General features: G+C 43.5%; 1 protein-coding gene across 4 annotated transcripts in view; it reads left to right on the forward strand.

Annotated features, from left to right (window-relative positions):
* Positions 1 to 1,559: 1,559 nt before the first annotated feature.
* Positions 1,560 to 14,267, forward strand: part of dbn1 (drebrin 1) — an 88,823-nt gene continuing 76,115 nt past the window's right edge. For all 4 annotated transcript variants that reach the window (XM_068715595.1, XM_068715598.1, XM_068715599.1 and 1 more), the window contains exon 1: positions 1,560 to 1,692. In XM_068715595.1, the coding sequence (XP_068571696.1) occupies positions 1,610 to 1,692 (83 nt within the window). In that variant the 5' untranslated portion in view covers positions 1,560 to 1,609. The remainder of the gene's footprint in view (positions 1,693 to 14,267) is intronic.

Below are 14,267 nucleotides of genomic sequence, written 5' to 3' on the forward strand. Positions count from 1 at the left end.
CTTTCACCTAAGTAAAGGATCTGAGTACTTCTTCCACCGCATGCTAAAAGTATGATAACAAACACTCCTCTGCAGGTGAGCTGCTGGACTAAACTCAGTCTGATGATGAGAGTCTAGATTTCTGTTTTCTTTCACCTCATTCATTGTGTTCATGTGAGAGGATTTCCTTCGTTTCTCTGTCCGTCCGTTCAGCCCACCTCCCCCAGGCCCGTGCATTTCCAAGGAGCTCTTCATCCACCCACCAGACGCCCTCACACTTTCCCACCAGTCTCGGTCACCTGACTCAAACGTCCACCTGCTCACCTGTTTCTCATTCCCCAATTACCCCCCCCACACACACACACACACACACACACACACACACACACACACACACACACACACACACACACACAGTATTTAGCCCACCTGCACCTGCTGCTTGTCAATGTCTCTTCATGCCATTGCTTCCCAGAACCTGAACCCTCATCTGTATCTGCCTCCCTGTAACCTTTTTTTTTTAATTTTTTTTTTACCTCTCCCGTCTTTGCTCACCTGTGGATTCTCCGTTACTCCTGTTCAGACGTGTGAACCATGCCAGTAAGCTCACATTATCTTTATTATTTCAGGAAATCACTTCACTGTTTTACTTGCATTTTTATCAAACAGCAGTGTGACCCAGTATCTCAAAGAAATTACGTCCGTATTGGATGATTTTGCATCTCAACCAGTCCACAGAGTGCTGCAGGAATGAGTCCTGAAACCCCCAAAAATTGTGAGTGTTTTTTGCACTTCCTGTTCCCTTGTCTTGAAATCAATCACTGCTTTTCAAATTGCATGTTTTTTTTCTATACTTTTATACTGCAGCTGCCCTCATACAGTATGTACTGTTCCACGCAGTATGCATTCAATTCTTCATAATATTACACCTTGAACTTTTGTCATCTTATGTATCTGCACATGCTAAATGTTTTTCAGAAATAAGGTCTGTGGTTTAAATGAGCTAAATCAGCACTAGCTCAACAGCTATAAGCTAACATTACAGTAGCTCAGAACGTCAGCTTGCAATAATTAGAAGATTAATTGGCAACTATCTTTGATAATTAATTGATTAAGTAATTTTTCATGAAAAAAACCAACACAATCTCCTCAGCTGTGGAGATTAGGGGCTTTTCTCTGTCTGTTGTGATTGTAAACTGAATACGTTTTGGACTTCAGACCTCACATTTTTCTCATTTTTTCACATTATGCAGACCAAACAATTAATAGATAAATGGAACATAATAGTTACACATGTATTTCCATGAAACACCAATGTTTGAATAGTTATGCCCCTATGTGAAAGCATTACATATACATTTTATTTATCTGGCAGAAAATGTTTGTTTTTTGGGTCGTCTTGTTTTTATTTTGCGTCAATCTGACAGCAGCTGATGTCTCTGTACAGCTATAGAAGTTAACGGGTCGGCACTAGGACCCATGAGACATGCTAACCGGCGCTAGGACCCCTCGGACACCCGTGATGGTCTCTTTGTCTCCACCAGTCAGAGCGCCTCCTCCTCCTCCTCGCTAGTCTCACTCCGTGTCTCTCTCCATCAGCAGCGGTCTGGATGCTTGCAGGGACAGAAACATGGCTGTGAATCTCGGCAAGAACAGACTGGAGCTGCTGACCGCCTACCAGGACGTCATCGACGAGACCTCGGACACCGACTGGTGAGTCCTGCGCCCCGGCACGGCCATCCCTTCTTTCCTCCCCTCTCCTCTCTCTCTCTTTCCATCCCTTCTTTCCTGTTTCGATGCGTTGCTGCTCTCCCTGCGTCCCTCGGGGTTTTCTTATCCGGGTTTGGTGCACGCTGAGGATGCGCAGGGCACACAGTGCAGCATCATCATCATCATCATCATACCCGTAGTGGTGTAAACTATACAGGCCGGGCAGATTCCCCCACTGCTCCACGCGCTGTCAAGTCAGGTTTTTATCTTTAGCTTTGCGTAATTACGCGCATTAAGCAGCTGCGAGCCGGAGGGAGCTTTCAAAGTGAGAGTTTAGTAGGTTTTTTTTCTTTTTTTTGGGGGGGGGGGGGGGGGGGGGGGGGGCTTCGTATAGATCAGCAGAGCGGCCGGTTTTTCGTGTCTGGACTGAACTGCACTGCAGAGTCGGGGCAATGTGCGCTGCCGCTGTGCAACACCGTGTGCGCACTGGACAAATAATTGTGCAAGCGGACCGCTTTGTTTCCCCTCAGTTTCTCCTCTCAGTCGGGACCAGGTTTACTCGCAGCCAGCTGGAAGCAATTTCAGGCTTTTCTGCAACGCGATGCAGCTGTGTGTGTGTGTGTGTGTGTGTGTGTGTGTGTGTGTGTGTGTGTGTGTGTGTGTGTGTGTGTGTGTGTGTGTGTGTGTGTGTGTGTGTGTGTGTGTGTGTGTGTGTGAGAGAGAGAGAGAGACTTCAGCATGGGTAAACGGGCCTGGTCCAGAGATACTGATGAGCCCCTCCATCCCCAATCGAGGGGCGGAGAGGAGAGGGGCGAGGCCGGGAGGGTGTGTGTGTGTGTGTGTGTGTGTGTGTGTGTGTGTGTGTGTGTGGGGGGGGGGGGGGGTTCCATCATCACTCTTCTTTGTGGCCTTTTCCTCACTTGGAAATAGTGCAAGAGGTGGCAAGCAAAAAGCATGCTGAAATATAGGACGTGGAAGTGAAATCACTGTGCTCAAACCGCGTAGAGTTCCGGCTGTAAAGTTCTCATGAAGCGAGGTTTTTTTTTTGAAAAGGCCAACAAGTACTAGAAGTGTGGAAATGCACAGGTGGGAATTGTCTTTGAATTCCAGACGAGGTCGGATAACAAACCCGCAAAAGAAATTTGCGTCCCAAGTCTTCAAATATGGAAATCCAACTATTTTCAGTGGAAAGTTGTTTTTGAAGCACGCATTGGTAGGAAAAACACAAGACGCACTTTAGGTTTTGTAATAAACGATCACGACACGCTAGCAGTCCCTCCTGTAGCAGGTTAAACAAGGCAATCAGCAAAGTCCGAACATTTTAGGTTGCTGTCGTCTCTTTACTTTAAAAGGATGCATCTGATTTACGTGGCGTCATTGAATTCACAGCCCGCACACAACAGTCACCACTAATTTCCAAATCACTGCAGGTCGGGCACTGATTCAGCTCAGATTACAGATCCTGTTTTGAGTTGTTGGGAAGGCACCGTCTTAACTATGAAATGTGAACCTGTGCCATCTGTTGCCGGCCATTAGTCTAAAATGAGGTCAGATTGACTTGAAAAAACGCACGCAGTGGTTCTGCTTTCAGTTTGTAGCCTCCGTGGCTTTCGGGGAGGTTTTGGTTCCACATTTTGTTCTTGGTTTTGACAATAATGAAAATAATCTTCTGTTGCAACCCTGTAAATAAACCAATAAGACGATCCCCAATGCTTTGGAGCTTTGGGGATTCGACTGTATCAAATATTTTGGATGCACTCCCCTATAGTTGGAGATCGGGAGTGAAATTACATTCTGTATACGGGGAATTGAACAAATACATTTGAAAGCTGCTACACCACATTTAGGTTCACTATAATAAATCATAGGCAGACTGGGAGGTTTATCAGGCTGGATAGTGAACGCTTTGGATACCAGCACCAGTATATAAAATACTGTTAACAATACGAAGCCCTGCTTTTTTTTTTTTTGTGATACCAACATTGGATGTAACAAAATACCAAATATATGATTTGAAATGAGGCAAAGTCTGATCAAAGAATATGTAAACTTTTGCGCTTTTCACTCGGTACTCAGAGTGTGGACACCTGGCCCTCTGGAAACACTTCGGGGTTGTTTATTGACTGCAGTCAATCATGTGAGATGTTAGTCAGACATCGACCGACAAAGTCTAATTTCTACCTCTTCCTGAGATTGTGTCACAACAGTCTGGCACTGCGCTCTAAAAAGGATGCAAAGACGTCATTGTTAACTGCTTGTTAAGTTGTTGATCCAGACAGGAAATTATGCCCCCCCCCCCCCACCCCCCCTTTCACTCTGACTCTCCTTCCCTTTTAAGCTCTGGCATCACAATGTTTGCGTGTCACCCCGTCCTGTTAATGTGAGTGACAGCTGCCAACAATCAGCCCACAGGTTACTGTTTCTCCCTCTCCACTGTTTGCTTGTTCTGTGGGATGATCTGGTGCAGCGGAGGGCCTCAGGCCTGGCCCCGTTTTTCACACTTGATGAGATTTGAACAAAGGCAGAGACTTCCAAACGCCACTGACCCCAAACAACACGGGACAACCTCCACCCCCCCCCCCCCCACCCCCACCCCCCCCCCCCCCCCCCCTCTGTCCTAATAATGATACACCCATCTCTCCATCTCAGATCCTTTTAAAGCTACATAAGGGTGGTCTCTGATTTGTTCAGCGCTTTAAGTGGGTCTGGTGTTTGGTATTAGGCAGCAACAAAAACCTGTTTAATGCTCCTAGCAGCTTCCATGTCGCCTTTTTTGAAATGACTGAGAAAACCATCAAGAAGAAGATTCATTGAAAACTCAAGTAGACATCCGCTGCAGCAATAAAACAAATTTAATTTCTATCATCAGGCTCCTGCAGTAGTTACTGAAATAATTATGGCAAAGATGTCACAGTCCTGGCTTCAACATGTTTGGATTTTGCTGATTGCTTTTCTCCATTTGTAGTAAAGCAAATCTTTCTTCTGTTTGGACCGTTGGTTGGACAAAACAAGCACTTTGATAAATTAAAATATATATATTTTTTTGCGCTATTTTAATCGGCAGACTATGATGAAAAGAATCTTAAGTTATTGGCCTGAACTGGATTTAAATTGTTTGGTCTAAACAGAGGTCCACAGATATAATTGAGTGGTCTTTTAGTGTCCGCTGTACATTCCTTTAGGCTCGTTGTCATTTCTTTTTTTTTTTCCTCTTCATCTTCGGCGCCCTCTTCATCTTCATTACCTGCTGCGTCGTCTTTATCTTGTAAAGGTTTGATTTGTGTCTCCTGCTCTCTTTGTGTCAGCACTGGAATCAATCAGGAAGGTGTGTGTGTGTGTGTGTGTGTGTGTGTGTGTGTGTGTTTTTTGTTCTTTTTCTTTCCTGGAACACAAAGCTGTAGCGGTTTATTCATTAATGACACCCTCACATAATGTGTGTCCCTGTGAACGGGCCTTATCTCGCAGCCCTGCCGTCCTGCAGCTTGTGTCTCGGCTCTGCCTGAGAAGGACTTTATTAAAACGATGCTAGTTCTCGGGGCTGGGACAGAATCCCATATGAGAACGTATCGCTTTTCAATCCAATCATATTGTGATGAAGTCGTATGTCGTGGTAGACGGTTACGTCGTCTTGACGATAACAGGCATTATAACTCAAATTTCTTCCAAAATGTGATTGTTTTGCTCTTAAGTTCTTAACTAAAAGAGAAAATACTTTTCATTCGACAAGTATTTAAATCACACAAGAGTGCACAAAACCCTGCCGTAACTTGTTCTTATGCCTCATTTGATTTAAAAACACCACTAGCGGTGCAGCAGTGCTGGTCGGTCCACTTTGGTCCAGACTGACATACCTCAACAGTTATGGGATGGATTATCGTGACATTTTGTACAGACATTCATGATTCCTAGAGACGTAATCCTAATGACTTTAGTGGTTTTCTGACTTTTTCTCTATCTCCACCATGAGGTTGACTTTTGTTGTTTTGAGTCTCTACTATTGGATGGATTGTCATGAAATTTGGTTTAGACATTCATGTTCCCCTCAGGATGAATTGTAATAACTTTGGTGATCCCTTAGCGTTTGTTTCATCTAGCTCCATCATCACATACTTTTGGTTTGTGACCAAATGCCTGCAAAAAGAAAAGACATTTCCAGCCGCTAGCATGGCTGTAGACTCTTGGTATTAATTACAATGAGGGATAGTCAGTAGAACATTTTGCACATCCCTCTCAATTTTTCTTTTCACTTTCTAAAGTGTGATTCATATTGCACGTTCCACAGCTGCATAGCTGTGAGGGTCTGTGAGGACTGTCCACATGCAGGCCAAAATTCAGTTCAGCATGAACAGGACTACATTTGCAGTATTTTTGCTAACCTGCTTTGAAATGCTGCTGTATTCAAAGTCAGAATATCAGCTTGGAGATCTAAGCGCTGTAACAAGATGGGATCGACGTTTACAGCGCGTTCTCCGTTATTTCATCCAGTGTCTGAAGTACGAAGGACGAAGAAAAGGCCCTCGGCTCTCTAACCGCAAGTGTCAGACTGTAGTGAAGGTGACGTTGTGAGGGAAAAAAAGGGCAGTGGGCGATTCAGGGTTATCCAATATCAAACGGTCCGCGGACGTTCAGGAATGCTGATCGGCCCGAGGCTGCTGTCATATGAACCTTTGACCCCCTCCAGCTGTTTGAGGAGGCCATTACCTGACGAGTCACCTCTGGCAGCTTGACAAAAGAAGAAACTGCTGGTAAGAGGAGCCGAGCAGGAGGGTCGGCGGACTCTGAGTCATGTTTCATTAATTGAAGCTCTCAGACAGAGAGCCGTCTGACGCAGTTGTTCATTTTGTGAATGTTCTCTGCTTGCTCACATTTTTCTACTTGGCTATTCATTTATACGTTTTTATATTTACCGCTGAAAGGCTTTCTATTCACACTGACGGCTGGGTTCAAGGTTGGTCTTTCAACGAAGCACCAAAGAGCTGTGGGGTCAAAGGAAAAACACAACAGTGCTGGGGAAAAAAACAGCTACAGGCCATGTACCGTGGCACTTGTGGTGTCCTTTGGTGGTGGATTTACTTAGACGGGTAACAAAGGAAAGGGGAAAAAACCTGAATAAATAAGTGTAGAAGTCTTCCAAACGAGGGCTGACTGAATGGTTTGATGATGAAAGATAATGTGACTCATTTATCATCAAGTTATGGCCTTCATGGTCACCAACCCTCAACTGAAAACCTTTGGGGATCATTTTTCAAAAGTAAGCTTATCTTAAGGCGTTCTCAATAAATGCAATAGTAAATTTGCTGGAGGACGTGATTTAATTTGCAGATGTTCTTTGATTAATGTCAGACTACATGGAAAATCAGAACGTGAACTTTATCACGCACTGGGGTGGTTTGAAGCGTTGAAGCGGTCGGGATGAGAGTCAGTACCTCTAAGTCTGAGGCCGTGCTTCTCTCATGGAAAACGGTGGATTGCGCCCTCTGGTTTGGGAGTGAGTCACTGCCCCAAGCGAGGGAGTTCAAGTATCTTGGGCTGGAGATGGACGGGCGTTGGCGGGATGCGGCCGTTGTACCGGACCGCATTTGTGAAGAGAAAGCGGAGCCAGAAGGCAAAGCTCTCGATTTACAAGTCCACAGGTTCCCTCGCTCGCCTACGGTCACGACCCTTTGGGTTGCTGGGCTCAGCCTTAGAAGTGAGGGGGTTCAGACATCTGGAGGGAGCTCGGAGTAGAGATGCTGCTCCTTCGCGTCTAAAGGGGCCAGCTGAGGTGGTTTGGGCTATCTGATCAGGATGCTTTCTGGACGCCTCCCCCTAGAGGTTCGCTGGGCATTCCCAACTGGTAAGGGGCCCGGGGGGGTAGACCTAGAACACGCTCGAGAGATCATACATCTCATATTGCCTCAGAACAACTCTTAGTCCCCCAGGAAGGGACGTCTGGAATACCCTGCTGCCCCGGCGGCGGATAAGTGGAAGATAATGGATGTCCAGATAGCGTATTTCATTCAACAGTACAAAAGCGTATAAATATGACATTATTGTACCTTTTTTTTTTTTTTTATCAATGACAAATAACAGCATCAAATTCTTACTTTTGAGGACTGGGGATATTATCAATTAATTTACCATTGATTGACTAATTTGATTAATCTGCAAATCGTAACAGCGCTAGTATCAAATGATGAGGAAACATGCGACCCAACTCCAGTCACATGTTGCTTTTATCAGCTTACTGGAGGCTGGAGCGTGTTGTATTTTTGTGCGTTCATAAATCAAACATACACACATACATTTAAAAACAGGATAACATAACCTGTCTGTACTGTGTATGTGTGTGTGTGTGTGTGTGTGTGTGTGTGTGTGAATGTTGTGTAGTAAAGTCTTCCCTGTTGGATTCACATTGAAGCCCCTCAGTCATTGATTATTTCGTCTCGCTGTTAGACTTGTTGGTGCCAGTGAGAGACAAACCATATTATTAATGGATCCTCAACGTTTTTCCAATCGGCTTCATATTTCTAACGACAGACTTCTCAAGTCTGTCAGGAGGCAAACAGGAAGTATGTTCAGACCGATCAGGCGGCTCCAAATTTAACCTTTTGACTTCTTGGAGGTGTTGAGGACATCAGCCAGAAGCTTACAACTTATTGCACTTCTGTTTTTCTTTCTGCTCTTAGCAGGTATTAAAGCCATATGAAGTATGTTTTCTGCTCTCTCTGCGCCGCCTGCACTCTCCTCAGATTAATGTAGAACAGGGTCAGTGGTACAACATGCAAAGCAGGCTCTTACCTTCATCACGGCTGCTTTGTCAAACACAGTTGGACATCGTCTCCCTGGACAATTAATCTCCTGTTCAGTTTACATTTATTGCTCCTGCACTTGCATGAGCAACAATACGCTCTGTCAGAAAATGGCTGCTCCATGGCCTGTTTTGTTTCTATATTTTGTGTAAGTCTAGAAATATTTCAGTTTTTTGTTTAATCAAATTTTTTCAGAATTTACTCTGTCCAGTCTTACAGATTAAGACTCATGTCTGTTTCAAGCTAGAGAGCCTAAAGTACTCTGACATTACACACAAAAACACAAACGGTTCCCTTTCATTTTCTGTGATTTGGGAAAAAAAATCACATTTGTGCAGCTGTAACAAACCATTTGTTTTTGCTATTTTGACATGAAAATTACAAAAATTAGAATTATTTATATATATATATATATATATATATATATATATATATTAATTAATGTTGGTTGATTTTTATATTTTATTTTAAGTGATTAGATTTTAAGGAATGAAAAAAAATGTATTTATACAGTTGCTTGTGTAACAATCTTTTTTATTTAAATAGTTTTCATGATCTTAATTTCTTTCTTTTTTTCTTAAACATCATATCTTTTTGTGACTTTCATCAAAAATGAGACGTGATTTCTGAGAAAAAAAACAAGATAAAAAAAAATACAAAAATAAAAATAACAATGAAGTCTAAAAAGAGGGAATTAAAAAGTAATCCTTATAATAACTGAAATGATGAAGCAGTTGTTTGACCTCATGAAAGGGACAATGGGGAAAATCCATGCTACATTTTTGACAGATGAGGCATCGAGGATATTCCTCGTTGTATTGATCGGTCGCTCTTCTTCCCTCCCCTTTCTCCGCCTCCTCTTCCTATCTTATTTTCTACCACTTTTAATCATTGACCAGTCTTTTCAAATCTATTTCTCTCTATTTCCCTCGTCTTCTTTCCCTCCCTCTTCCAGCAGTTAACATCTATATTTAGGGAGACGGTGGTTCCAATACGTCTGCAGTCTTTTAATGCAGAGTTGGCTAACTATCGTGTTCACAGTTGGCTAGCGTGTTAGCCGTTAGCACACCAGATACAGCCTCTCTCTTCCTCCTGTACGGCTTACTTCTCTCCATCCTATCTTTCTCCATCACCTCCATCTTCTCTTCTTGCCGGCGACTCGCCACAGCTCCATAATGGGGTCCTAACCTTCGGTAAATGTCCCAGAGAAATGTGAGATTTCGAAGGCCGGCGTCCTGATGAGGAATGAGGAGGGAGACGCTACGCTGCAGTCCAATGATGATGAAGCCAGCAAATCACAACCAGACACGCCTCGGGCCTCACAGGGATACTTTTTAAAGGCACATTCTGAAATGTTCCCCAGAAGACACTTTGTCATGTGGAGGGAAAAGCCACTGAACGGACTCTGCCTTCTTAGTATTCTCAGCTTTCCACGCTGAAAACAGCGTCCACTCCGAGCTGTAAGCTGGCATCGATTTTAGGATGAATTGAAAAGATAACATACTGTATTTAGGATTGGTGTTTTCACTGTAATATAGGCTAAATACATCCTTATTTACTCACTAAACATGCTCTTACCGCTAGTAGACCTGACACAAACATGCCTGTGGCTAACCTAATCTGGTCCTGCAGAACAAACTGGTCCGGGCGTTCGGGTTCCTCCTGGATCTGCAGATTTATCAAATCGTCCTCCTGCTGCTGTTTTCAGCTGAGATGATGAATCCAGTGTCAGGATGAGTCGCCCCAGGTGGATTTGGTGGCAACTCCCTCCTGATGCAACACATAATCGGTCTTTATTGTACAATATGGAGCTCTGTACAGATGCAGCTGCTGGGTGGTGCAGAAAACTGGACTGAAGATACATTTAGTTTTTAATCCAGAGGTTGTTAACTGATTCTCTCGCATCACTTTTACATCTGGGAGTAACCAGGGAGGGTCTCCACTCAGATGAAACTCTGCTCTGATTCAGGGGAATGCATTTGGATGTTTTCTAAGGGCTGTTTCTCCAAGATAAAGATAATATTCATTAAATTGTTTTGGTGGAACTGAAGGTCAGTGTCAGTACCGCTCTGCTGATCTGCTCTCCTCGCTGACTACAAACTCTCTTATGATATTTTCCTCCCTCTTCATATCCTCTTCATGGAAAATCTGTGAATTTGATGACCTTTAGCTCGATAAATGGATAATCTAATTTTTTTTTTGTCTTTGGTCACTGGACTGACCAGTTATTTCAGCGCTAACTGTGACTCCATTAGGAGGAGAGATGTCTCATATAAAAATGAGTGTCGGTGGGAACAAACAGATTGCTCAATAAGGTTGAAAACAAAGGAAAGATGTCACAAACTCTGGGGCTGCGGGGGTGAAGGACGGTACAACCTCTTTTATTACATTTAACACAGGCGGTGAACACCCGGTTGAGCCAAAAGCCACAGCTTTTGTTAAATGAACGGTCCACTTAAAGTGCACATTTAGTCAGGCTGAGTGTCAGGCTGTCATTTTGCTGCTGAGTTCAAAAAGGGTTTGCAACCTCGAAGCTTTTTCTAAATTCTTTTTTTTTCTGTGTGTGTGTGTGTGTGTGTGTGTGTGTGTGTGTGTGTGTGTGTGTGTGAGAATCATTTGCACTCTGCACTCTCAGTTTCATAGCAGGAGGGGGAGGAGGAGGAGGAGGAGAAGAAGAGGGAGATCAAATTGGCCAGAAAAGAGAAGTCAGTCAGCTGATATTTTTAGCTTCGCTTTCACACATGGAACACATTCACATTTACAACCAGAGTCACAGAACTCACCGCTTTATGCAGAAAGAGAAAGCATTCAGAAATAATGACGCGATTTACCTATGTGGACGTGTTGATACTCGTACAGCAGGTATCCTATGGACCACGTTCAGCCCAGGTTTAAACAAGGCTTCTCTACGTAATAACGTGAATGTCACTGAGACTAAATCAAGGCTCAAATTAAACCTCCAATGTGCCCCGCTTGCGGTTTAACTGCCAGACAATGCCGTCTGCGTGCGGAGCGTTTGAACTATTTCAATCAAGTATAACGAGCAGCATCCAAACACTGTGAGGAAATCCTAATCTGAGACAGAAGCTTCAGTCAGCGCCGCTGTGGTTTCTGAGAGACTCTCTGTACGTGACAGGGAGCCAACATGGGCGCTTGGAACGCACTTTTCCTCTATCTAATGAAATGGGTTTCGAGGTCCACGGGAGGCAGGACCTACAAAGACAAACTGTCAAACGATTTAAGTGTCACAAGAACTCGACAATCTTATTTTGAGGTCCAATTAAATTGGATCCAAAGACATTTAAGAGGTTTTCACGTCATTCCTGTCCGCGTGGGTTCAGCAGGAAGTCGTCCTGGAGGACTCTAATGAGCGTGTCGTGTGGACCCACATGTAGGAAGCTTAAAAAGGTTTTCAGCGTCCAGCGGGCAACTTTGATTGGAATGAATGTGACGCCATCTTGGAACTCAGCTCTTGTGATGGAGCCGTGCAGCAGTTACAAAACGGCTTAAAGAAAATGTGTCTTATACTGGAATAGTGGCAGATATAAGTTTATTATAATAAACCGTCGGTGCACAAAGGTGCATTGATTTCTTGTGTATATTTAGTACTGTATGTAATGTATTTCTTTACATGTATTCGTAGTTTAATATTCACCCAAATACACAAGTCCTGCATGCAAGACTTTGCTTCAGTAATAGTGTAAAGGTGCTCGCTGTGTGGCTTCATCTGTATTAATATATCATATTTTCTTTGTTGATTATATTTAGTATAAATAATCTGAATAGTGAAAGATCCTGATTGCTGCAGTCTGGTCAAATGTCACTTTTCTTTGGAGTTCTCAGTGAATAAATAAATCTGCTGAGTCTCATTTAGATGAACAGACTGCTCAAGTTAATTGAGGCATCTGCCAAGTGTAGTACAAATACATGTTCGTACACACACACACACACACACACACACACACACACACACACACACACACACACACACACACACACTGCAGTCAAACATGATGCTAGTTAGACAGAACAAAATAATACTTTTACTGCAGAATGAATTCAAGATTTAAAAACACCCGATGGAGGGAGATACCGACCGACCAGCAAACGTTTAGATAATTACCTGATCTAATGCCGGTTCAAACTCTTGTGCATTTATTATATTAAAAAAAAAAAAACCTGTTGCAGATGATTAAGCCAGGTGTGATTCTGCAGCCGTTTCACTGGTTAGATAACAGATTTTCCTGTTCAGTTTCAGTTTTTTCATCAGACATCAGAAGCGCTGTCACTCAAAATGTGTTGTAGAGCCTTGAAATGACAAGCGTCTGATTCATCCACGGCCTCGACCGTCCACAGTGAGAACAGAGAATATTGATGGATGACTTTTCAAGGTGAAGGAAAGCTGTAATTTTTAGGCTTGTTTAAAAGATTCTGATTGTAAGCCTCGCTGTTTGACGAGACTCAAGGCTGTCGGTGATTAAACCACTGAAACAAGCTGGAAAAGACTAAAGCGCGCGCGCGTGTGTGTCTGTGTGTGTGTGTGTGTGTGTGTGTGTGTGTGTGTGTGTGTGTCTCTGTCTGTGTGGGTGTTTGAATTCTTGGCTGTTGCTCTCTTTCTGTTTTCTCAGGTCAAAAAGCAAACAGGAGTGTTTGTACTGCCACATGTAGGCAGCTGTGTCCTCTGCTCTCTTAAGGACTGCATTTGGCTGCTATATGTACACACACACACACACACACACACACACACACACACACACACACACACACACACACACACACACCAACAATGCCATCATTATGGGATCAAAGCAGTACGACAGAGCCCATTAAAACACAATTATTTAGTGCATGCTCGTCGGCGAACATAATCACAGTAAGCTTGTTTTAGCCTTGTAGACACTTTGATCCACACATGGCCGGCGGTGGAAGAAGTATACGGCCCTTTTACTCGAGTAAAAGTTAGTAATGTAGTAGATATAGTCGGCACAGTGCATTTAGTTTGGTTATTCTTGGTACTATCGTTGATAAAGCCGGTTGGGTATCGGCCGCTGACTGATCCACAGCGAACATTTTCCTTTTCGGTGTCGTTATAAAATTCAGTGTTAGATATTCGTACGTTATTCAATCATGGCGTGCTGCTGACTCAGCACTGCTGGTTCACCACCTCTATACGTCTTCTACTCTCCACACCAGTTGATGGAAACGCGTCTAATTCGCATTTCTTTTGAATGCGACGTTTCAAAAGTTCCCTTAATATCATTTTTTTTAGCAGCTTTACAGTCCTGTGCCTTCTTTCATTTATCTATTTTCTCATGTTTCTAGCACGCAGAAGAAGAAGTACCTGAAGCTAACCTCGTTCTGTGTTGAAATACTGGTGGCAGTTTTGACTGTGGGAGACTTAATGCCACTTAGTCTGTTGTGTTATTGAATAAAAAGCCATCAGAGCTGAAGTCGGAGCTCTGGCTGGATTCAGATTGGAAGTCAATGTGGTTGAGTCTGTTTTTGCCTGTGAGCGGGCCTCTTATCTGCCCTCTGGACTGGAACGTAATGGCTTTCTAAACCAGTTAACCTCTGTACAAAGTGGACTTTAGGCCGTAACTGTATTTGGCGACGTTCACCTCTGCGGTATCTCCTGTTTGATGAGGATTCATCAATCTTAATCTTGCACCGCTAAGTTTAAGCTGAACAGAAAATGTTATTTGTCATGTATGCTTGTTGTTGAGAGCAGGCGGACTGCTATCTATATTTTATTGTTGTTACTCCCTCTCTGTCTCTATCCCTGTCAAC

The sequence above is a fragment of the Cebidichthys violaceus genome, unplaced genomic scaffold, assembly GCF_023349555.1.
Source record: "Cebidichthys violaceus isolate CVI_PGR_0920_01 unplaced genomic scaffold, fCebVio1.0.p SCAF_20, whole genome shotgun sequence".
Lineage (NCBI taxonomy): Eukaryota > Metazoa > Chordata > Actinopteri > Perciformes > Stichaeidae > Cebidichthys > Cebidichthys violaceus.